At 50.2% G+C, this 22,239-nt stretch overlaps 2 protein-coding genes across 2 annotated transcripts in view; one reads left to right on the plus strand and one right to left on the minus strand.

Annotated features, from left to right (window-relative positions):
- Positions 1-2,634: 2,634 nt before the first annotated feature.
- On the minus strand, positions 2,635-17,301 carry Rnf40 (ring finger protein 40). The gene is made up of 20 exons (XM_028769340.1): positions 17,193-17,301; positions 16,876-17,079; positions 16,331-16,498; positions 16,112-16,253; positions 15,328-15,534; positions 14,682-14,803; positions 14,439-14,585; positions 14,281-14,355; positions 13,429-13,548; positions 13,164-13,343; positions 10,947-11,082; positions 9,692-9,813; positions 9,176-9,603; positions 8,971-9,088; positions 8,668-8,817; positions 8,279-8,491; positions 8,076-8,201; positions 6,058-6,198; positions 5,880-5,981; positions 2,635-3,777 (listed from the first exon to the last, which is right to left on the minus strand). Exons 2-20 carry the CDS (start codon positions 17,005-17,007, stop codon positions 3,601-3,603), a joined length of 3,006 nt encoding a protein of 1,001 aa, XP_028625173.1. The 5' UTR covers positions 17,008-17,079; positions 17,193-17,301; the 3' UTR covers positions 2,635-3,600.
- Positions 17,302-17,410: 109 nt separating this feature from the next.
- Positions 17,411-22,239, plus strand: part of Ccdc189 (coiled-coil domain containing 189) — a 6,228-nt gene continuing 1,399 nt past the window's right edge. Inside the window, exons 1-8 of the mRNA XM_028769434.1 lie at positions 17,411-18,139; positions 18,413-18,444; positions 19,159-19,224; positions 19,599-19,768; positions 20,484-20,554; positions 20,744-20,860; positions 20,957-21,017; positions 21,096-21,185. Of these exons, the coding sequence (XP_028625267.1) occupies positions 17,927-18,139; positions 18,413-18,444; positions 19,159-19,224; positions 19,599-19,768; positions 20,484-20,554; positions 20,744-20,860; positions 20,957-21,017; positions 21,096-21,185 (820 nt within the window). The 5' untranslated portion in view covers positions 17,411-17,926. The remainder of the gene's footprint in view (positions 18,140-18,412; positions 18,445-19,158; positions 19,225-19,598; positions 19,769-20,483; positions 20,555-20,743; positions 20,861-20,956; positions 21,018-21,095; positions 21,186-22,239) is intronic.

Below are 22,239 nucleotides of genomic sequence, written 5' to 3' on the forward strand. Positions count from 1 at the left end.
CCTCATACCCTGCTGGCTTCAGCACTGACTGTCTTTTGAATCTGGTCATGGCCATTGAGTGGCTGCCTGTGATCAACACTAGCCATAGCCTGTCTCTTAAAGATTCCTGCTGAAGGCAGAAAGATGTATGTAAAAATAATGTGCACGGGTGTTTCATTTGCATATGTCTGGGCATCGTGCACATGCAGCATCTGCAGAGGCCATAAAAGGGGGTTAGATCCCCTAGAACTAGAATTATATAGTTGTTAGCTGCCATTGTGTGCTGAGAATTGAACCCAGGCCCACTGGAAGAAGACTCAGGACTCTTAAGGCCCCACCCTCATCCCACCAGGCATTCCTCCTGCCCTCACTTGGACATTATTGTGTCTCTATCCCAAATCCCAGAATAAGCTGTCATTCTTTCTCTTTCTGCTCCAGGAATATGGGTGGGTAAGGTGGGGAGCGGGACTTGCCTTTTCATGTTCCTGAGTCTCCAGCCCTGGAACACTAAGGAACTCCAATGAGAGAGGGACCAGAGTAATACCTGATTTAAAGGCCTGAGGTCATGACTGCTAAAGTAGGCTGGATGACACTTGGAAGTAACTACAGGGGATGGGATCTCAACAATAAGGGATCCTCTATACAGAAGTTAGGAGTGGGGGGTGGGGATAGAGGGTCAAACAGTTGGGGATTGGCTTAGAGCAGACGGACTCAAATAAACTTCACAAGGGCTGCCTAAGACCACGGGAAAACAGATACGTAACAGTAACAAAATTATAGTTATGAAGTAGCAACAGAATAATTTTGTTTTGTTTTGGTTTTTTGAGACAGGGTTTCTCTGTGTAGCCCTGGCTATCCTAGAACTCACTCTGTAGACCAGGCTAGCCTCGAACTCTCAAACTCAGAAATCCGCCTGCCTCTGCCTCCCAAGTGCTGGGATTAAAGGCATGCGCCACCACCGCCCGGCCGCAACAGAATAATTTTATGGTTAGGGTCACCGCAGCACAAGGAACTGTATTAAAGGGTTGTAGCATTAGGAAGATTGAGGACCACTTTCTTAGAGCACAAGGGACTGATGGAAGAACAGCCACAGAGCAGAGGTCAAAGCCTAAGGAGGATTAGTGTTGTGAGAGAGTAGCACCATCCTGCACACTCTTTAAACAGTGCTTTTCAGGCCTGGAGGGAACTGCAGGTACAGCTTACCTGTACCATTGGCTCTGGATAGACACCTCAGAGAAAAGCAAAGTGCAAAGGGAAGTCTGGTTAAGGTTGAAGGAAGAGATCAGAGGCAGTGAGCATGATGCAAGCCAAAGGCCCGGGGTACGTTCTAAGACTAGTCTCCATCAGATGGTCTCAGAGGGAGTTGCCCTAGCTCCAGCTGAGATAGCATCGTATCCAACACTGAAAGAGTTGGCCAGGGCAGGGTTCTGACTCCACGGGCTCTGACTTGAGAGAAGCTTATGAGTCTTTTAAGACAGATCTGCACCATGTGACAGACCGATGGTTTCTTTTGGTGCCAAGATGGCAATACTGCTCCAGGCACGGGGATTCTGGGACTTTTAGCCCATTAACTTGAGCTTGACATGAGGAACAGATATGCTTTTCATTACTGTTAGGTGTTACTACCCCACATGGAGCTTTGAGTACTCCCAACCCATCCATTTGAGGACTCGCCTCTAAGGGAATGGTGTCCATTACTTAGGAGGATCATGTTGGACGCGAGAGCTGACTGATGCCCCAGTGTACAGGCCTCTGAAGACTACTAGCTCAGTTCTTCTAGCTCTGTCTAGTCTCTATGATGCAATATCCTGCGTTTCCCCCACCTTTCCTACCCCAGCACTTCAGCCAGGGTGGCTTTCATGGTGGCCCAATGTCATCTCCTGCGGCTACTCGTGCTTCCGCGAGCGTTCCCATCGCTGCCAGCTCCACGCCGGAGGTCACCGTAGCCCGCATCTCCGTCTCCAGTCCAACTTGGTTCAGCCACTGCGACCCCACTGAAACTAGGCGCGGTCAGATAGCAGAAAGGGCCCGGAGTCCTCACGAAGGCAAGACTGCGGAAAAGGCCGAAGAGCCTAGAGAAGGTACTGCTGTTGCTAAGGCCGAGGCCACAACCATGGCTATGACTGCTGCTCCCACGCCCACCTCACCCACGCTTAGCGCCGGCCATGGAGCTAATCCCAGCGTGACTTCCAGGAAAGCGGAAGAGCCGGCAGCACTCTGAACTCAGAGAAAACACTCCACCTTTGTGTAGACGCTTTCCAAGGGCCCAGCTAATGGCTGGCTACAATGAAAAGCCACCCTGCTGAGTTGTTGTGGTCTGTGTGTTCGCAGGGTGGTTAAAACCTGGAAGTAGGTCTGAAATGTGGTCTTTGGCCACAACAGTGAAACTTGGCCCTGAGAGGTAAAGGACTACATAGCCCGGGATGCAACCCACAAGGCCAGTGCTTGAATGGCCAGTGTCCGCCAAGGGCATGGCCAACCCATAATCAAAGCCTTTTCCATTGTGAAGGAGGAGGGGGTGGCCCTCCGTGTAAACAGGTCTTTGTAGATAGACTTGCTACTGCTAACCCAAGTAGTTGTTGTATCCAGCTCTCAACCAACCCAGGAAAGTGCTTGCCAGGTGTAGCACTTAAGACTTAGACCAAGTAGACTGACTTCTCTGCAGCCTAGGGTTGGGTATTTATTCATAACAATTAGCAGCCCATACACAACACCTCTAGAGCAGAGGCTGTGAGTCCAAAAGATCCTGTAGCTGTCTGCAGCATCACCTCCCAGCTCCACTGGGTCCTGTCTCTGGTGTTCAGGACAGTCTAGGCAGGTACCACAGGGAGTTATCAGTGCAGGCTAGCTGAAGGACAGGCAAAGCTCTTCTACCTGGAATGACTGGAAGTGCTAGATTGTCTCTTCCCTCCTGGCAAGCTGCACCTCCATAAGTAAGACCACCAGGATGAAAGAAAGCAAGGCTGGGGCCAGGTCCTCAGGGAAGGTAAAGTGGGCTTAGGAGCAAAGTGGGAGACTGGAAAGAGTCTGGCTAAAAAATTGATGACCCTGAATCAGACTATGAGGAGGCAGTGTCCATAACTGCAGAGTGTCCCTGAATAAGGCAGACACCCAAGAGTGCACCTTCTCCAACACTAAAGCTACACCAGGGTACAGGAAACTCCACTGGAAGGCTAACTCCCTGCCCAGGCCTGGAGCTAAGGAGATGAAGAAAGGCTCCCTAGGCCAGGGCCCAAAGCCAAGCGAGTAGCCCCTGGTCATCTGAGCTTGTATGGGCAGGTAATGAGCCCTTCCTGGTGGAGGAATTCCGTTTTAGGGGTAAGAATGTATGTGTCTTCCCAGTAGAAACAGGTTTTGGCCAGATCCCAAGGTTTCAGTGGGATGTTGTGAACCTGGGAGTCCCCAAGGCTGCAGATTTGACATTCAGGAAAAGATGGCACTCAGCTTGGTCAATTACACCTCTCCTGCATGCACCAGTAGCCCCAAACCATCTAGGCACATAGGGGCTGGGCTCATGGAGTCTGGAAGGGCAGTTAGGGCCATTTGCCCTTGGGGGAGTGGGGAGCTGGGGGCACAGCCCCTAGGGTATATGGGTGTTTCAAAGTCCCCTGAGTTTCAGGTTCAGCTGATGTATACACGGTGGAAGTCGTGGGCACCAAAGGCCGCGTTGCATTTGGGACACTTCCTCTGGCGGGCCTCATAGCGGCCCCGCACACATTCAAAGCAGAAAACGTGGAAGCACTTGGTGAGCACAGCGTCCTTCTTGCGGGTGTTACAGCAGGGACAGGTCAACCGGGCCTAGGCCAAACAGACACACATTAAGTTTGGAGCAACTCTGACAGTTCCCAGACTCCAGGCTAAGCCCACCAAATGGTCGAGGCTTCTAATTCTGACCATAACTTCTAAAGGTGGGAACTAGCACAGCATGAATGAGGATACAGGCTCAGAAACAAGTTTTCAAAATTAGAAGTAGCCAAGTTGCTTACACCTGTAGTCCCCAGCAGTTAGAAGATGGAGTACCATAGTTCCATGGTCAGCCAGGGTCACTCAGTAAGACCTTCCTCAAAAACAAGTCAAACCAAAAAAAAAAACAAAAACAAAAAAAAAAAAACTGGGGGATGGAGAGATGGCTCAGTGGTTAAGAGCACTAACAGCTCTTCCAGAGGTCCTGAGTTCAATTCCCAGCAACCACATAGTGGCTCACAAGCATCTGTAATGAGATCTGACGCCCTCTTCTTTGTGTCTGAAGAGAGTGACAGTACATTCACATTAAATAAATAAATCTAAAAACAAACAAACAAACAAACAAAACCCCAAAACACACCCAGATAAAACTAACCAACAAAAAAAAAAACTCCAAAAAACCAAAACCACCCCCCCCCCCAAAAAAAAACAAAAAACAAAAAAACCTAGAAAGTAGCAAAGTCGAGGTTCTCCTAAGGAGAGGGATACGGCCTCAACTCCTGCATCTCTCGCCTTACTAGCTTTTTTTGGGTAAAATCCCCAACTGGTCACTTCTCTTCTCTTGTACCTGCTCAGTCACTGCTGAACAGGGTAGAACCATGAGAACCATGCTCTCTGCACACTGTTCAGACCTACCCCTAGTGCCAATGCCTGCTGTGGACTTTCTCCCAACTGCCATCAGGAGGCTCTCAGTTTCAGCTCCTACCTTGGGTGAGCACTGCATGGCAAGTGTCTGGCCTATTTGGAGTCCCAGCCAGCCACCTCAATTCCCCCAAAGGACTGTTTCTCAAGCTCTCAGACAGTGCCATCCACACTGGAAAGCCTTTCAAGGCTGCTGTCTTCCCTGAGAAGGCCCAATGGGGGAAGAGCTCATCGATAACTCTGCCACCTTCTCCACTACAGTGGCCCAGAGACCAGGTGATCTGACCACTTTTGTTCCACCCAGGTTCACTGTGTCCTAGGAGCGTCCCACACACAGGGCTTGGCTCCTTCCCTCCCTTCCCTACCCACTCCCATTAGCAATTTCTCTCACTCCTCAGACTTCACTTATGCCTGTCACTTAAAAGTTGAGATTCCTAAGGGGAGAAGAATGTCCCCTGTTCCTTCTCATGGTAAAAGCCCTCAATGGGCAACCAGAGTCCAGTGTGGCTTCCAATTCTGTTGCAGCTGAGCCTTGGTTTCAAGTGCTTTCCCAGCCTCCCAAGAGGTCCCAGAGACACCATGTTCTCATCACTCTGAAAACATCCATAGCATGTTCCTAATGCACGGAAGAGTGTTCGTCTACCTATATCCCAACCCTGGGCCTCCCTGGTGTCCTGCCTATTCTGTCCTTGTGACCTGTCCCCGAGCCCTGTAGTCTCACCTTAGCTGATGCCATCTCTGGTGTGTAAGGCTGTGTATTAGTTTCTGCCTCAGAAACTTCAATGTCCTAACACCTCCCCTCCTGCAGCCGCGTCTGGCCACTCTCTTGAATAAAAGCCCTTGATGGGGCTGATGATGCAGCTTGTTGGGAAAGCGTGTGTGCAGCTTGTGTGAGGCCCCACCCAGGTCTGCTCCCTGCACCACATGTCCTCCAGCTCCTCGGCTCTACCTGAGGCCTCTCCCTTTACATGAGCTCTCACCTCCATTCTTCAAGCTTGGGTCTACCTTTGGTGACAATTCCTTCCGGGAAGCCTGTTGCTACACAACTCTCCATCTCATCCCCAGGGCTATTCTGGAGACTTTACTTGGGTTCTTATCATGCCCCTGACTCATCACCAAGATGGCAGAATTACTTTAACTGCCAGGGTCCAGGTGTAATCCCTCCTCCAACACATGGCTTACATACAACAAATGCTTGGCAGTTGTCTGACTCCATAATTGGTGTTTTCTGCTGCCCTACTTTATTTTCGAGCCTCGGAGACGACCCCCTGACCCCAACCAGCCGTCAATCCCACCTTGTACTCCTTGATCTCCTCCTGCAGGATCTCATCGGCATCCGCATACACCTCCACTTTACGCTGTTTCTCTAGTTTGCGCCGCAGCCGGGAAATGTCCTCCTAGAACAGCAGAAGCTAGGCTAAGGACCTGCATGTCCCCCACACTGGGAACCCACTAGCCCTCCCCAGCACACACCTGAGCCCTCTTGAGGTTGAAGCTCTCTTTCTCACGGGCAGCCCGGCTCTCTGCTAGGCAGGGCTGGATCTCTCGAAGCCGAGTCTGCACATGCTCCAACTGCACCTTCAGGTCCTCAGCCAACTGTGCTGCTTCTACAGCCTGAGGTGGGCGAAAACGGAAGGGAGAGGACCTTGTGCCCAAGCCTGGGAACCACAGTCCACTGATGCTTCTGTTCAACCTTGTGAGTGACTGACTGATGTGCACTGGAGCCGACCCTGCCTTGTGCCTTATGCCCCTGCCTCAGCTCTTCCTACACAGTTCCTTACTGCATGATGGTGCTCCCTCTGCTCTTTGAGCCTCCACCAGGCTAGGCTCTCTGTTGCTATCAACTCCTCTAACATGCACATTGTCCCATGGGACTCAGCTCTAATTCACGTCCCCAAGGAGCACCAGTATTTTTTCACACAGCCTCAGTCTCCTTCATCAAAGTGTTTGAAGCAGGTATATTGGCGTGTATTTGTTATTCTAGCAGTTGGGAGGCTGAGGCAGGAGGATCATGGAGAACTCAAGGTCAGCTTTGGAATACAGTGCGAACTTGTCTTTCAAAAAGCAAAATCTGGTGCAATGGTGTATGCCTTTAATCCCAACACTCAGGAGGCAGAGGCAGGATCTCTTAGTTCAAGGCCAGCCTGGTCTACAGAACGAGCTCCATAACAGCCAGGAGGACTACATAGAGAGACTGTCTCAAAAAGGGGGAAGTGGGCAAGAAAACAACCATAGAGCTGAAGAGATGCTTAGCTAGTGGAGTGATAACCTCACAATCATGTGGACCTGAATCTCAGAACCCATATTAACAAAAAGAACTACACAGTAAAGACCACATGTCCATGTCTCTATTTGACAGCTACCCAATGACTTTTAATTTCTTTTTTTATTTTTAAAATGACTTCATTCAGTGTATGTGTGTGGATATATGCAGCATGCCACACCTGTGGAAGTCAGAGGGCAACTTGTGAGAGTTAGTTTTCTCTTTCTGCCAAGTAGATCCCAGGGACAGAATCTGGGTCATCAGGTTTAGAGGCAAGTGTCTTTGCCCAGCTGAGCCATTGTGCAAGCCTAGGTGAGTAGCTCTAGCCTAGGACTCGGGAACAAGACATGGATCCGAATCCCAGCTTTCGACTTTCCTGGACAAGTCAGCTGACATTCCCTGAGCTTTGGCTTCCTCCATTTTGGATCAGTTAACAAATCTTTCTGGTTGGCTGGAGAGACACTCCCTTACTAAGAGTGCTCGCGGCTCTGCAGAGGACCCACGTTTGGGTCCCGGCACTGACATGGCAGCTCACACTGCCTACCACTCTAGCTTTAGCAGATCCAGCATTCTCTTCTGGTTTCTGCGGGCACCTGATATACGCATAAGTCAGAACAAAAACAACCCTCCACATACAAAAACCACCCTGGTGTAGGTTATTGCTGAGTTTAACACAGGACCAAACAGGGGCGCTGACTCAGAGGGTAAAGTGCAGGACATGCAAATGTGAGGGCCTGAGTGAAATCCTAACCCTGTTACCCACGTGAACACCGAGGCATGGCAGCGCACGCCCATGGTCCGGGGGAGACAGGCAGAGCCCAAGGACTCACTCACTAGCTAGCCTATCTACCTAAAACGGAAAGCACCAAGTTCAAAGAGAGACCCTGTTTCAAAACTAAGGCAGAGAAGCAACCTAAAAGGAGACATCCTGATGACAATCCCTGTCCTTCATCTTCATCCTCGTAGGAAAGCACACACACACACATACATAAACACACATACAACATGGATACACACAGCAACAAAATGAAATGGAATCAAGCGTGCTAAGTACTGAGTATAAAGCTTGACACATAGTAAACATACAGGAATGGTAATTCTGAGCTATCCAGGAGCAGAGCTCTGGATAGCTTCACTCTGGGCCATCTGTGGTAGCATTGCCGAGCAGAGACAGAAGGGAACACATGAGCCAATCATACAAGTTGCCATGTCCAAAGGCCAGCCTTACCTTTCTCTTATTAAGCTCCAGGGCCTGGCTGCGCAATGTCAACTCCTTCTCTACACCCCCAAGGCTGCCCTGCAGAGCCCGCTCCTTTTCCTCAAGCTTCTGCACTGTCAACAGCTGGGCATCCACCTGAGGATGGGAAGCCTCAGTACCAGGGCACAGCCTCTTCAGCCTCATCCTCAAGCATCACACTGTAGCTGCTGTACCTGGGACTTAAGGCCAAGAACCTGCTCGCCCAGCTCATCCTTCTCCTCTCGAAGCAGCTTGTGAATCTGGTTGGCTTTGATCCGCTCTGACATGAGCTTAAAGTTGGCGTCATCCTTTTCCCGCAACTGCTGAAGCAGCCGTCCATTTTGCTCCTGCATGTCTTCAAAAGCCTGACCTGTTACATCCATCTCTGACAGCAACGCCTCCTCCTCCTGCACGTGGGATGGAAGGATGGTAAGGGAAGAGGGTAGATCAACAAGATAGTTATTGGGGAACTCCAAGAAAACAGTGCACACCCAGACCAAAATCTCACATGCTGAAGGCACTTAACAGGGAGGGCTAAGGGACTCCCCACATTCAGAAGCAAAGAGACCACAGGGCATTTCACCTGCTTGGTGGCACCCAATTTGCGCTGCAAGTGTTCAATCTGCTCTTCTGCCTGCCGGATCCGCCGCAGGGCGTCCTCATCTGCGATCTTCTTGCTTTCTCTTCGGTCTCTCTCTTCCAGTTCTCGGATGCGGCTCCGGAGCTCATCTACCTGCGTGCACGGGAAGGACGTCCTCTAACGTTAGTCCGCACAGCCATACCGCTATTAGCTTGCTCCATACAGTGAGAGAAGAAAAACAAGCAAACTTGCTGGCCCGAGGCTCCTTAGTGCCTGGGCAGGAATACACGCCCCAGCTGCCCTTACCTCGGCCTTGGCCTTCCGTTCAGCCGCCATGAGCTGCACCTTATCCCGCTGCTCCTTGGGCGCCGACTTGTACATGTCCAGCAGCAGCTTCATCTCCTTCTGGCTTTCTTGTGCCTTCCTAGGGAAAGGTACGGGAGGGAGTCTCAGCAGGAGGAGCCGGAAGCTACTTGACAGGGCTATGTATGAGACATCAATAGGGCCTCACTTGAGCTCTGCTCGGAGACCTTTGAGCAGTTCTGACTCCTTCCTCTTGGCTTCCTCCACCTTGGCCTTTTCTCGATCAGCCCTTGAGAGAGTTGAGGCTGCAGGTGGGGGTCCTAGGCTAGGCCCTTCCCGTTCCCGAAGTTCTCGCTTGGGTCTAGCCTCAGGTTCTCGGCCCCGGGAGGGCAAGCCCTGAGTTCCAGGGGTTAGGGCCTGGGTATCATCTTCAGAGGAGACCAGCTCCTCTTTCTTTATGGAAGAAGTAGCAGAGGTGGCTCCAGCCACTAAAGCCATCTCCTTCTTGCTGTCAGGAGTACCTCCAGGGCCTGGCCCACTATCTTCCTTCCCTGGGGTAAGAGCATTGAGGCCAGGGTCATCCGAGTGGCTCAAGTTGGGGATGCAGTGGGAAGAGCCGCTGGCCTGTGCCCGGAGCTGTTAAAAACAGAGAAAAGTGGGAATAAGATGAGCCACTGCTCACTAAGGTCGAGCTAGGACTCCCCCGGAAACTCCCTCTACTCACTTTACCAATCTCAGCCTGTACTTCTCGAAGTTTCCGCTTGTATCGCTGGGCGTCTCCTTTTAGCTGGTGATTGTGGTTCTGGAGGCTGCTAATCAGGTGGCGCATTTCACGGTTGATCGGCCCTGGGGAAAAGTCAGGAAGTAAGAGTGCTGAACTGTCCCCTTCCAGCTCTCCAACTCCACAGACGCTGAGCCAGTGCCAACACAGAAGCAGGAAGTGGCCTCACAGAGGCTGGAGAGATGGCTCAGAGGGTAAGAGCACTGTCTGCTCTTGCAGAGGACTCATGATCAATTTCCATGGATCAATTTTCCACCTACATGGCACCTTCAACGGTCTGTAATCCCAGTTCCAGGTGACCTGGCCAAGACCTTCTGGCCTCTGTGAGCACCAGACACACATGCATGCGGTGCACAGACACATGCATGCAAGCAAAATGCTTACACACGAGAACATTAATCTTTTTAGTTTCTAAATTTTACTCTGTATGGTGTTTTACTTACATATTTCTGTGCACCATGTGTGTACAATGTAGTGTACTCAAAGGTCAGAAGAGGGCGCTGGATCGCTGGGAATTATGGGTACAGGCAATCAAATCTGGGTCCTCTGGAAGAGCAAAGTAGTCAGTGTTCTTAACCACTGAGCCACCTCTCTAGCTGATTTGGAGGTGGATAGGGGACAACAACACTTTTTAAAAAATGATTCATTTTTATTTTATGTGCTTTGCATATGAACCTTTGCTGGCCTGGAACTCACTATGTAGACAAGGCTGGCCTCAAACACAGAGATCCTTCTGCCTCTGCTTCCCAAATGCAGGGACTACAGGTGTACGCCATCATGCTAGGTTCCTGATTCATTTTTATAAAAATCTTTTTCAATGTCTCATGTTTTATCTTTTCCTTTATTGTATATTGCCCCTCTATTAGACTCACTCTGTAACAACAGAGATTCTTTACTCTGTTTATTGGCAAAACCCCCAAATGTAGAATTGAATATGCCTCACAGGAGTACACAATAAATCTTCGTAAAACAAATCTTCATATAGAGGCCAGCGTAGCTCATGGTCCGGTGACACCTGCTCAGCTACTCAGCTCACAGGCTCACTGTGAGACAGGGAGTCGTCTGCCTGTCGCCTGTGGGGGACTGAGACTCAGAGAAAAGAAAAGGAGCTCAACTGACTGTGTGTAGCTAGGCAGCCATGGGTGGGTTGGTCCAGCACCGTTCTGAGGCCCACTTGTACACAAATCCCACTACGTACCAGCCTGCTCGTTGGCCGCAAGGTTCTGTTCAAACTCAATGCGCAGCATCTCGTACTCCTTGCGTACCTGGGCCAGGGTATCTTCCAGCTGGATAACTTCTGTGCGCAGCTTCTTCTGCAGCCCCAACTCGTCACTCTGTGGGTTTAGGTAGTAAAGACACACAACCTTATGAAAATGCAAGTACTCACTACTAATCAGAAGACCTCATTTTTGCTTATAAAGAAATAAAGCTGCCAGGGAGGGTGGGATAAGCCTTTGATCCCAGCACTTGGGAGGTGGAGGCAGGGAGATCTCTGAGTTCAAGGTCAGCCTAGTCTACAGAGTGAGGTCTAGGACAGCAAGGGCTACACAGAGAAACCCTGTCTTAAAAAAGGAAAAAAAGGGGGCTGGAGAGATGGCTCAGCAGTTCAGGGCACTGACTGCTCATCCAGAGGTCCTGAGTTCAATTCCCAGCAACCACATGGTGGCTCACAACCATCTGTAATGGGAACCTATACTCTGTACTCACTCACATACATAAATAAATAAATCTTTTAAAAAAGAGGGCCATACCAAAAAAAAAAAGAGTTGTAAAAAGAGCCGGGCGGTGGTGGCGCACGCCTTTAATCCCAGCACTCGGGAGGCAGAGGCAGGCGGATTTCTGAGTTCGAGGCCAGCCTGGTCTACAGAGTGAGTCCCAGGACAGCCTGGGCTATACAGAGAAACCCTGTCTCGAAAAACCAAAAAAAAAAAAAAGGGCCATAGCCGGGCGGTGGTGGCGCACGCCTTTAATCCCAGCACTTGGGAGGTAGAGGCAGGCAGATTTCTGAGTTCGAGGCCAGCCTGGTCTATAGAGTGAGTTCCAGGACAGCCAGGGCTATACAGAGAAACCCTGTCTGGAAAAACCAAAAAATAAAAATAAAAAAATAAAAATAAAAGAATAAAAATAAATAAATAAAAAGAGGAAGAAAGAAAGAAAAAGAAATAAAGCCAGCACTGGTTACTTAATCTCCTCATGTTTCTCCAGAAAAAAAAAGGGCTTTGGTAAATGAATCTAAGATAGATAAATACACCAAGCATGATGATGTATGCCTTCAATCCCAGCACTTAGGAAGCAATGGCCTGTGGCTATCTTGCACTGAAGGCCAGCCTGGTGTGTCCAGTGAATCCCAGGCCACCCACGGCTACCCTGATAGAGAGATGGCTCAACAGTTGAGAGCATTGGCTGCTTTCCCAAAGAACCCAACTTTAGTTTCCAACCATGACTGGGAGGCTCATAATCATCTGTAACTCTAGTTTCAGTGGACACCATTTTCTGGTCTCAGAGGGCACCAGGCACATAAATGCTTTACAGATGAACATGCAAACAAACATCCATACACATATATATCATGTTTTTTTTTTTTTAAAGATAAAAACTGATTACATGTATGCCATCCTTTCCAAGCTCTAAAATATTTGGCAATCCAGCTTAATCTCTTTAAATGTTGACATGCTTAAAACTAACAGGAATAAACTGGAATCCATTTCCATCACCGGGCAGAGTTGCTGCTTTGCTACCTGGAGCACCTGCAGCAGCCTCTGGGCCCCGGGGGCTCCCGTGTGCTTTCACTGCTTCTCTTAAGAGAAAATGCAGACTTTGACTGGGGACAGATAATTGTAAAATACCATTACCAGAAACAGTTCGAATCAGTAACACTGTAACTGCTGGAGGGAGAGGTACTGAAGTGTTTAAAGCAAGCTCGTTCTTGAGTGTGGTCTTGGATCCAGTTAGTACCCGTAAGCAGAAAATAAAGTTTCCAGAGCCCACACTGCTCTAACGGATACTACTTGCTACCAGACCCAGGTGCCTCCTTTCTGTAGATATCAAGGCAGTGTGCGCTCCATCGTAATAGGCTCATCCTGCACTGCGGGTTTCTTGCATCTGATTAATAAAGGAACAGGGACTCTTTGGTCACAGTGGTTCAAGTCCCACTTCAGCTCCTTGTTCTCTCAGCCCAGGTCTTACAAAACCACGTACGCCGCTTACAGGTACTTTTAAAACATTGTAAAACAATAGAGTTAATGATTAAGACTGGAGAAAAATAAAGATATACATCCTCTAGTCTCATCTCTGGCCAAGGAACAATCTATGCCCGAGGGACTCTCAGCAGGTACATAAGACCCCTTGGAAGCTCAGGCATGTCTCAAGTCTAAAGGTCCAGCTCTCACTCCCAGCCCCATTCCTGAGACCATACCTCCATATGTTCAATGTGCCTCAAGTGGGAGTTCTTGGAGGCCAGCAGCAGCCCCCGGGCCTCATCTAGCTGGGTCTTCACTTGCAAAGACTCATTGTAGAGGAGTGAGAACTGGGCCTGCAGCATGCGGTACTCTCCTGTCTCACGAACTACCTCCTCAGGAAGGCTACGCAGAGCCACCTGGTGGGGGAGATGTCCAGAAGGGTTGTGTTAGCACCAGGATCTGAGGTTAGTCCAAGCCCTTCCAGTCTCAGCCGCAGCCTACCTTGAGACGTTCATTGGTACGAACAGCGCCCTGCAGCTCAGCCTGCAGCTTCTCTAGCTCTGCCATTCGGCTATTGGCCAATTCCTGATTTTCTTCCAGCTCTGCATTCAACATCTCAAACTAGGGAGTGGAAGGGGCTGTGGTAGGCAAGACCAGGATGGGCAGTATTTTCCCCCAGCAGTCTACCATACACCCCACCCAGGCTCCCTGGGAAGAGCATTTACATATAAACCTCCAAACCAAGGCTTTTCCTAAGGGCTCTTGGGAAAATGGGAGGAATATCTACCCTGTGCTTTTTCTTTATGCTACTAACTACCAATTTATTACATGTATGTTCCTCACATAGAACCTAATTTCCACAGAATCTTTATTACTCCCTCATAAGAAAAAGAGCTTAAGTTTATTAAGAAAAGGTCTGATTTGAAGCTAGGTAAGGGGGTCGAAAGCCTACAGTCTCATCACTTGGGAGGCAAGAATAGCAGGTCAGCCATTCCCAGCTGCACCAGTTTGAGGCCAGCCTGACCACATCACAAGACCTTGCCTCCAATGTAAAGAGATTTCAAACACGGATTGAAATACAGCATGAAGGTGGAGAGAGGTGCTCCTGACAGGACAGCACACACTCAGGTGTGGGTGTGGGCTTCTCAAGACAACCAACTAAAGCTCTGGTCCCCGCTGGTTCTCTTCAATCTGTCTAGCTCCAAGCACTTAAGTTCTGGAATTACTTAATAACCAAGTATATAAATGAACATGCAGCAATGCCAGGAAACAGACTCTGATAAAGACGTCTGCCCTTAGGAGAAGTCTGAGGCAGACCTGAAGGGGTGAAGGACCGGAAGAGCGCCTGCTCACCTTCTGCATGCTGAGTGTGATCTGGCCTCCCTGGAAGCCCGTGGAGCTCCCAGACACATAGTAGCCAGAGTTGAGCTGTGGAGAAAAAGGATACAGTGGGTGTGAAGGGCAGAAACCGGGGCCCCAAGTACTCAATGTGGTGCCCTCCACTCGTGTACCTGCTCCAAGGCCTCTGCCAGGTGCTTATTGAGCTTCTGTTCTCGCTTCCTTAGCTTCTCAATGTCCCACTGCAGGTCCTCCACTGTTGTCTCCATCTCTAGGACCTTGGTCTCTGTCGATGTCACTTTATCTTGGAGCTCAGAGTACTGGGGGCAGTGGAAAGTGGCTTGATTCCTGAGATCCTTACATGGCAAACCCAAACCCTGCCCGAGTTCTAACTGTACCCAAAGCCCGACTCTTACCTCCAATGAGATGCGGTGGTGCTTCTCTTGCAGCTGAGTGGCCAAGTCCTGTAGCCTACGGTTCTCTCTGCCTAGCTCCCGGGTGCGCACCCGTGCCACCTCCCCGGGGGCCTCACTGTCCCCTGGGAATGCAAAGCCTGGATAAGCGCCAAACCCTGGATAACCAAGGAAGTACTAACTGATCTTAGAGTTTCTATGCTCAGTGTGATGATGTACCAGTTGTATCACCTACTGCTTATGACAAACTCAGATGAAGCTAGCTCAGAAAGGGACCATTCAGCCAAGAAAGTGGACACTAGGGAGAAGAATTAAGGCCAGGAGGAAAAAACCCATTGCCACAAAAAGCCCGGGCACTAGCCTCTCAGTGTAGTGGGACAATTAGCTACCCCTGAGGCTGCTGTAAAGTTCCAGAGAGCCCTCCCGCTGAAGGGCTGGGACCGTGCCAGCATCAACAGCTTCTCCAGCCATCTCTCTAGAGTCCCACTTCAGGAACTAAAGCTGAGATCCCCAGCTGGAACTAAGCACAAGAACAAGGCTGACATTCACTGAGAACTCTGGCCTCAAGTAAATACTGAGATCGGGGAGGGGGACTCTGAACAATGGAGATCAGGGTGGATTTCTCGAGGGTAGGGCCCAAAGAACTAACCCCGGCTGTATACTCGCTGACAGAGTTCTTCCACCTGTCGCTGCAGGCGGTCTGAGGCCTCTACCACCCGGGACACAGCAGCCTTGGAGAACTCCATCCGCCCCTGAAGCTGCAGCTCCTCTTCTTCAGAGCTACTGGCGCCCAGTGCCACCACAAACGCCAAGGCTGGCTCACTGAGAGGGGCTCGGAACTGCACTGGCAGCGGTTCTGGAATGGATAGATAATCCTCATAGGGATAAAAGGCAGCAGGGACTATCAACCTGTACCAAGTCCCAGAATAAGTCCCTTGATACTCAATGGCTGCCGGGTGCTGGTGGTGCATACCTTCAATCCCAGCACTCTCTGAGTTCGAGGCCAGCCTGGTCTACAGAGCAAGTTCCAAGTCAGCCAGGGCTACACAGAGAAACCCTGACTCTAAAAACAAAAATAAGTGAATAAATAGATAAACAAACAAACAGAAAGCCATCTGCCTGTACTTTTCAGAGGGCTGGGATTTGAAAATTCAATTAGATTCCAAAACTTTGTTCTTACCATTAAAAAAGAAATTAAAAAAAAAAAAGTTTTTAGACAGAGTCTCACTATGTAGTCATGGCCATCCTTGAACTCTAGAGGAGAAACCACCAACTTCTGCTTCCCAAGTGCTGGGATTAAAGGCATGCACCACCGGGCATGAAGTCAATCTTTAAACAGTGAGTGGGCTGGGCATTTCAGGAGGCCCATACCAAAGTCCACCTCCTCTTCAAGACCTTCTGAGAACATAAATTCCCCAGGGCCCTGGTCCTACCTCTCAGATCCGACGTCCCTGGATCTGTTCGAGGGATTACATCACGGGTTAGACCCTCTTGGCACCCAGGCACCTCCGTCCCTGAGGACAGCTCCCTCTGGTTCTCATAGCATTGTAGAAGGGCTTCTACAGTTTCATCCAGCTGAAAGAAGAAAGAACAAGAGGTTATGAATGCCTGGGGGCGTTTTCCAGGAGGGCGGGCACTCTTCAGGCATCTACCTGGGCCCAGTAGCGGTTGACGATGAGGAGTGTGGCATCGTCAGTGGCCTGCCTCTTCTCCAATTTCTCAATTCTCTCCCGGAGCTCATCCTCACAGGCTTGCCGCTGCTCCAGCCGCTCTGCCAGCTTCTTGTTCTTGAACTGCAGTACCTTGGAATCCATCTCCTCCTACCACAAGGGAAGAGGAGGCAGAGTGTCAGGCAGGTCCCTGAACCATCACTGACACAAAGGACAACAACTAGATTGAAAGGGGAGAGGTACAGCAAGACTTGGACACTTGCAAAGAGAATATATTAGTCATGAGAGCTTCATATTCTGTTTCTGCCCCTACCTTTTTCTAACTCAGAAGTATCTGACAAATCACACAACTTATGGGAACATACGTGCGTATGAGAAGGCAAGAACTGACTCCATGAAGTTGTCCTCTGATCACATTTGCGCCATTGGCAAACCCGTTTTGTGTTTATACACACACGTGCACACAAGATTCTGAACACTTTGGGCGGGCGGAGGCCAAATGGGACTTTTTGCAAAAGTCCACCAACCGTGGAAGAAATGCCTCCGAGACGAATGGGTTCGATTAGAGTGGTCGTGGTCTTCTCCTCGCGGTTCATCTTCTTTTCTGGGGGTCCTGAGCCCCCGTCGCCGGCGGCGCGCTTGTTGCTGAGGCCAGACATAGCGGCAGTGGCGGAGGGGCAGCTCAGGGCTCTCCGGGGCTGTCAGGCGGCTGGAGGCGGCACTTCCGTCACCTGCAGAAAACAGAGAGCAGAGCTGTGGGTGCGTCTGGAGCTCGACAGTCCTGAGCGTGCACCTAGACACATCTGCCGGACCCCGCCCCCACCGGCCGAGGGTCCGCACTTACGGTAGGGTCAGCCAAGCGCCACCATCTTGGATTTCACCGGACGTCACCGGCCGCCAGACGCACAGCGCAGGCGTCAGAGCGGTTCCGGATGTGGCGAAACTTATTTCCTGTTTCTATTGGTGGCTTTTGGTTCCGCCTCTCGAGTCTTTTAGGTTCTCCCCTCCCCCCACCCGCGATCGACTGTATTTCTTTCATTGATTGGCCAGCAGGCTGTTCCCATAGTTACTGACACCGCAGTTGCACTAGGAGATGGAGAGGTGGCTCTGCGGTTGGAGCCTTTGCTGCTTTTCGGGATATGCGGTACGCGACCCCTTGTAACTCCAGATCCAGGGGATCCGTCGCTCTCTTCTGACCTCCACTGACACTCTTGAACATCCTGTACACATGTGCGCACACGCACGCACGAACACACATAAATTGTTTTAAATGAAATCTTTAAAAAGACCGACCCTCAAAAGCAACCCCATAAGTAACTTCGAAGAGGCACGTGCAACTCGTTACGCATGCGCCCTATCTTTTCAATGATTGGCGTGGGCTTGTACTTTCTACTTTCCTTAACAACGGTCACCGGGGAGACAAGATTGGGAAGACGCCCTCTGCGGATTGGCTGCCTCTCGCCTCGCCGCCTCTGAAGAAACACTAGAAGGGGCAGGTCCCGGCTTTGCAGTGGGAGAGCTGGCTGTCCCAAAGCCCAGGCTGGAGAGCCCTTGACTGAGGCTAAGAAGGACGAAGAGATGATTACCTCCAGTTCCAGCCAGAGCCTGGGAATGAAGGTGCAGATGGAGTTGGAACATTCTCCCAAACTGCAGGAGGGACTGGACAGGAGTCCCGGCTCGGCGGGCGGCTCAGCCATAAAGATCGGAACAGACATGCAGACCGAGTCGCCCGCAGAGGCCACTAGTAGTCCAGTGGAAGTGGCTGAAGATCCTGGAGCCAACTTGTTCCCGGTGAGGGCGGGACAAAGTTGTCCTCTAGTGAATACTTAGGTTTCCCAATAAGGCTCTGCCAGTCATTACGTTTACCAACATTAGGGAATTTTCTGGAATTGCTTTGATTGTAAATAGGCTGCTAAATAGTATTTCGAGCCCACTGAAGCCCGATTTTACCTACTCTGCTATAGTTAAAATTATAGCACACTCAGACCTGTTAGAAGTTCACGAGGGACTAGGGGCTACATATTGAAGTAGCTATTCTTCCTATAATCTGCCTTCTCTCCACAGCCACCGCTACCCCAGCCCCGGATCTGTATGTGGTGAGTGTGGAGAGCCCTGAGGAAAAGATACACTTCTCAATTGTATTACTCCTTTAAGGTCTCCCCAACAGTCCTGTCCACCCAGGGCACCCCAATTTTACAAAGATGAGACTGAGAAATGCTCAAGGTAATTAGTCACCAGTGTTCCAGGCCCTCAAGTGTGAATGGCAGTGTGAGAAGAGAGGCAAAGACAAGAATGTACACAGGGTTCCACAGCTGCTATGATGGGGCACTGTGCAGATTGATGCCAAGGCCCAGGTGGACTTCATCAAGGCCACACACAGCAAGACAAGAACTCAAAGTTGTTTCTTTATTTGTTTAGGTTTTCAAGACATGGTTTCTCCTTGTAGCTTTGGCTCTCCTGAAACTCATTCTGTAGACCAGGCTAGCCTCAAACTCAAGAGATCTGCCTGCTTCTGCCTCACAGTGCTGGGATCAAATGAGTGTACCACTGTCACTGGGCACAACTTTTTTCTAATCATTGGATTTATAAATACAGAGTCTCCTAAGGGTTCATCTAGAGTCGAGATTCTAGACCATTATGTCCCTCATTTACACTGAAAGTGAGGCCCACGAAAATGACTCGCCCAAAGTTTCTCTCAGCAAGTTAGCCAAGTCTCAGCTCCTGATCCCCATTCTGAAGCTCTACACGTTGCAGCCCCGTCAGGGAAGTTCTATGTGCCATCAGTGATTTGTCTTATCTTTTCCTGACAGGAAATACCTGGACATCCATTCTATGCACAGACTGGAGAAGGCAGCCACTGTGGAAGAGATGAGAGAGTATGGGTTTGAGTTGGGCGAGACAGAGCTCTTGGGAGGGGAGACACAAGGAATGACAATCTCTAAAGCATAGAGTGTCAGGCGATGGAGATGAAAAGAGGCTTGTGTTGAGGGCTGCAGAGGCAGCTCAGCTGTACTTCCAAAGGACCCAGGTTTGGTTCCCAGCATCCACACGGTCTGTAACTCCAGTTCTAGAGGATCCAACATCCTCTTCTGGCCTCCATGGGATCAGATAAGCATGTGGAACACACATACACATACAGGCAAATTACCCATATAGTAGAAATAAATCCTAAGATGAGGCAGGGGTGGGGGGTGGGGGCAGCAGGTGAGCTTGTGCGATCTGTCACTCATGCCTTCCTCTCCCTCCCAAGGGTTCTTGCTGAGCTCTTGGAGCTTGGGTGTCCTGAGGAGAGCCTGCGGGAGGCCATTGTCCTGGATCTCTTTTCCCATGCGCTCATCTTCTGCCGCCAGCAGGGCTTTTCACTAGAGCAGACTTCAGCAGCTTGTGCCTTGCTCCAAGACCTTCACAAGGCCTGTGTTGGTGAGAGGGAGGCAGCCACCACAAGGTCTGAGCCCCAGGATGGGAGGCTGGGCTGGCACAAGTGGCTGTGGAGAGCTAAAGTAGAGAGTGTGCAGTCCGGGATTTGTGTTCCACCACACCTAGTGTCACAGCACCACATCTATCACCTGTGGGAGGTTTCCTTATTAAGAAATGAAACACATGATACTATTATGAGTCTGTTCTGAGAAGTATCTGAATAGGGGTCTGGGGATGTAGCCCTACTTAGTAGAGTGCTTGCCTAGTACAAAATCCTGGGTTCACTTCCAACACTGTGTAAATCAGGTGAGGTGGCACACATCTGTAATCCTAGCACTTAGGAAGTAGAGGCAGATGAATCAAGTTCAAAGTCACCCTGGGCAACATGACACCCTGTCTCAAAAACAAAGTAGCTTCCTGGTGATGCCTTACGGTGGCCCAAGCCTGAACCCCTGCATTCAGGAGGCTGAGGCAGGAGCAATGCCACTTTATATACTGACTTTTAGATCAGAAACAAAACAGCCTCCTGAGGGAAGGACCTTGTCTTTTTCAGTGCCTAGAAAAGTGTAAAGTGAGAATCTGCTATTTATTGAGTTAACAGAACAGGCCAGGACTTCCTCCTGAGTCCATACAGTTCTGAATCTCATGCTCTAAACATAGCGGGATGACCTGATGGCCAGCAGGAAGGGCCTGACAGCTTCACCTTGCTTTCCCCCAGCTACCCCTCTGGGCAACGTGGAGGAATGCTACCGCTACTTTACCAGTGTCCTGTTCTGCCATGGAGTCAGGGTCAGTACCCTGGAGTGAAGCCTTCACCCACACAGGCAAGATCTAGTCCAGATTCCTGCTCTCTTCCCACCATCTTCCTATGAAGGCCACCAGGGGCTTGCCCTGCTTCTAGCTAGCTATGCTTTTGGGAGACAAGCTAGGTAGGCTTCTGCAGGTTGTCAGGGCACTTAACCCCAGTTGTCGTCACAGCGGCCCCCTTTCAGCATCGACCTCTTTAAAGAGGAACAGCTGCTGGCACTGGCAGACTATGTGGTCAACACCTACTTCCGCCACTTCAAGCTCTACAAGTATGTCTTCACACCACAGGTACTGTGTACAGGCAGTGAGTGGCCGGCCATCTGTCTCCCCCTTCTCTTATGGCAGGTGCTTCCTCTCAACCTCTCTCTTCCCTTGTCTCTTCAGGTTCGTCTGGACCTATCTTTGACTTACATGGGGCTACAGCCACTCAGTCTCTGGCCAGAGGGTAAGATGGGTACAGGTGGGCCAGGCTGGACCTGGGCCAGGGCTGAGGCTAAGACCTCTTCCTCCTTCTGCTATGCAGAGAAAGAAGATGAGGAGGTGACAGTAGAGCAAGCAGCTACTCCACAGGAGGAAGAACCAGAAGCTGTGACTGAGCCAGAGAAGCAGCCAAGTGAGCGCATGGAAGGGTTAGGGTGCCCTGGGACTCTGTGCCAACGTTAGATGAAAGGGTCAGACCTACCTGAGACTTCATTCCCATGCCTCTGCCCACCATTTTGTTTTGTAGTGCTGGGAGTGAGGTGCATCAATGTTTACCACTCAGCTGGGCATCCACAGCACCCCATCCCCTTTTTTGAAACAGGGTCTCTCTATGTAGTTCTGCCTGTCCTGGCACTTGCTATGTAGACCAGGCTGGCCTCAAACTCCTGGAGATCTTCCTGCCTCTGCCTCTTATATGCTAAGCCATCTCTCCAGCCCTTGTTTTGTTAGACAGAATGACAATGCATATGAAGGTCAGAAGACCTTCGGAGTCCTGTCTCCTTTCAGCTTTGTGTGGGTTTTGAGGGCTGCAGTCAGGTTGGCCGGCTTACACAGCAAGCAACTTTACTCACTGAACCATCCCACCAACTCGTTTTATTTTTTTGAAACAGAGTCTTATTGTGTACCCTGTCCACCATACCCAGCCCAGGATTCAGTTTTTAGTTCCGGTGTCCCCTAAAATGTCTTGAGCTTTATTTTTTGTTTTTATTTTCTCTATCTGGGAGTTTTGCTTTCATGTGTATTTGTGCATCACGTATGTCAGTGCCCACAGAGGTTACAAGAGGGCAGTGATTGCCCTTGGAACTGGAGTTACAGATGCGAGAGCCACCATATGGGTGCCAAGATTGCACCCAGATCGTCTGGAAGAGCTGTCGGTGTCTTTAACACTGAGCCACGGTGTTGGAGGCATGGAGCCTCTGGGGTGTTGCTATACGTAGAAAAGGTGGCCCCGGAAAGAGAATGATGGGAGAGTGGTTTATAATAACAAGCACAGATGTGGTGATACTAGACCCCAGGATACCCAGCACTAACCGTGCATAGCAACTCAATCCTACCAGCAAGGTATCGTTTACCATCCATGGTGTCCACAAAAAATAGCTGATGCATGTGCTAAGTAATCTGTTGGACGAAAGTGCAGTTACAGTGTGAATACAGAAAGTGGAGTTAACAGTGTGAATACAGAAAGT

The sequence above is a fragment of the Grammomys surdaster genome, unplaced genomic scaffold (assembly GCF_004785775.1).
Source record: "Grammomys surdaster isolate TR1022 unplaced genomic scaffold, NIH_TR_1.0 192, whole genome shotgun sequence".
Taxonomy (NCBI): Eukaryota; Metazoa; Chordata; class Mammalia; order Rodentia; family Muridae; genus Grammomys; species Grammomys surdaster.

Excerpts from the sequence above, each read along its gene's own strand:
- Rnf40 (XM_028769340.1), bottom strand. The coding sequence starts at position 17,007 with ATGTCTGGCCTCAGCAACAAGCGCGCCGCCGGCGACGGGGGCTCAGGA. Across the intron at positions 8,818-8,970 it reads AACGGAAGGCCAAGGCCGAG|GTAGATGAGCTCCGGAGCCG; the intron begins GTAAGGGCAGCT and ends CCGTGCACGCAG. Across the intron at positions 3,778-5,879 it reads AGGAGATCAAGGAGTACAAG|GCCCGGTTGACCTGTCCCTG; the intron begins GTGGGATTGACG and ends TGTTTGGCCTAG.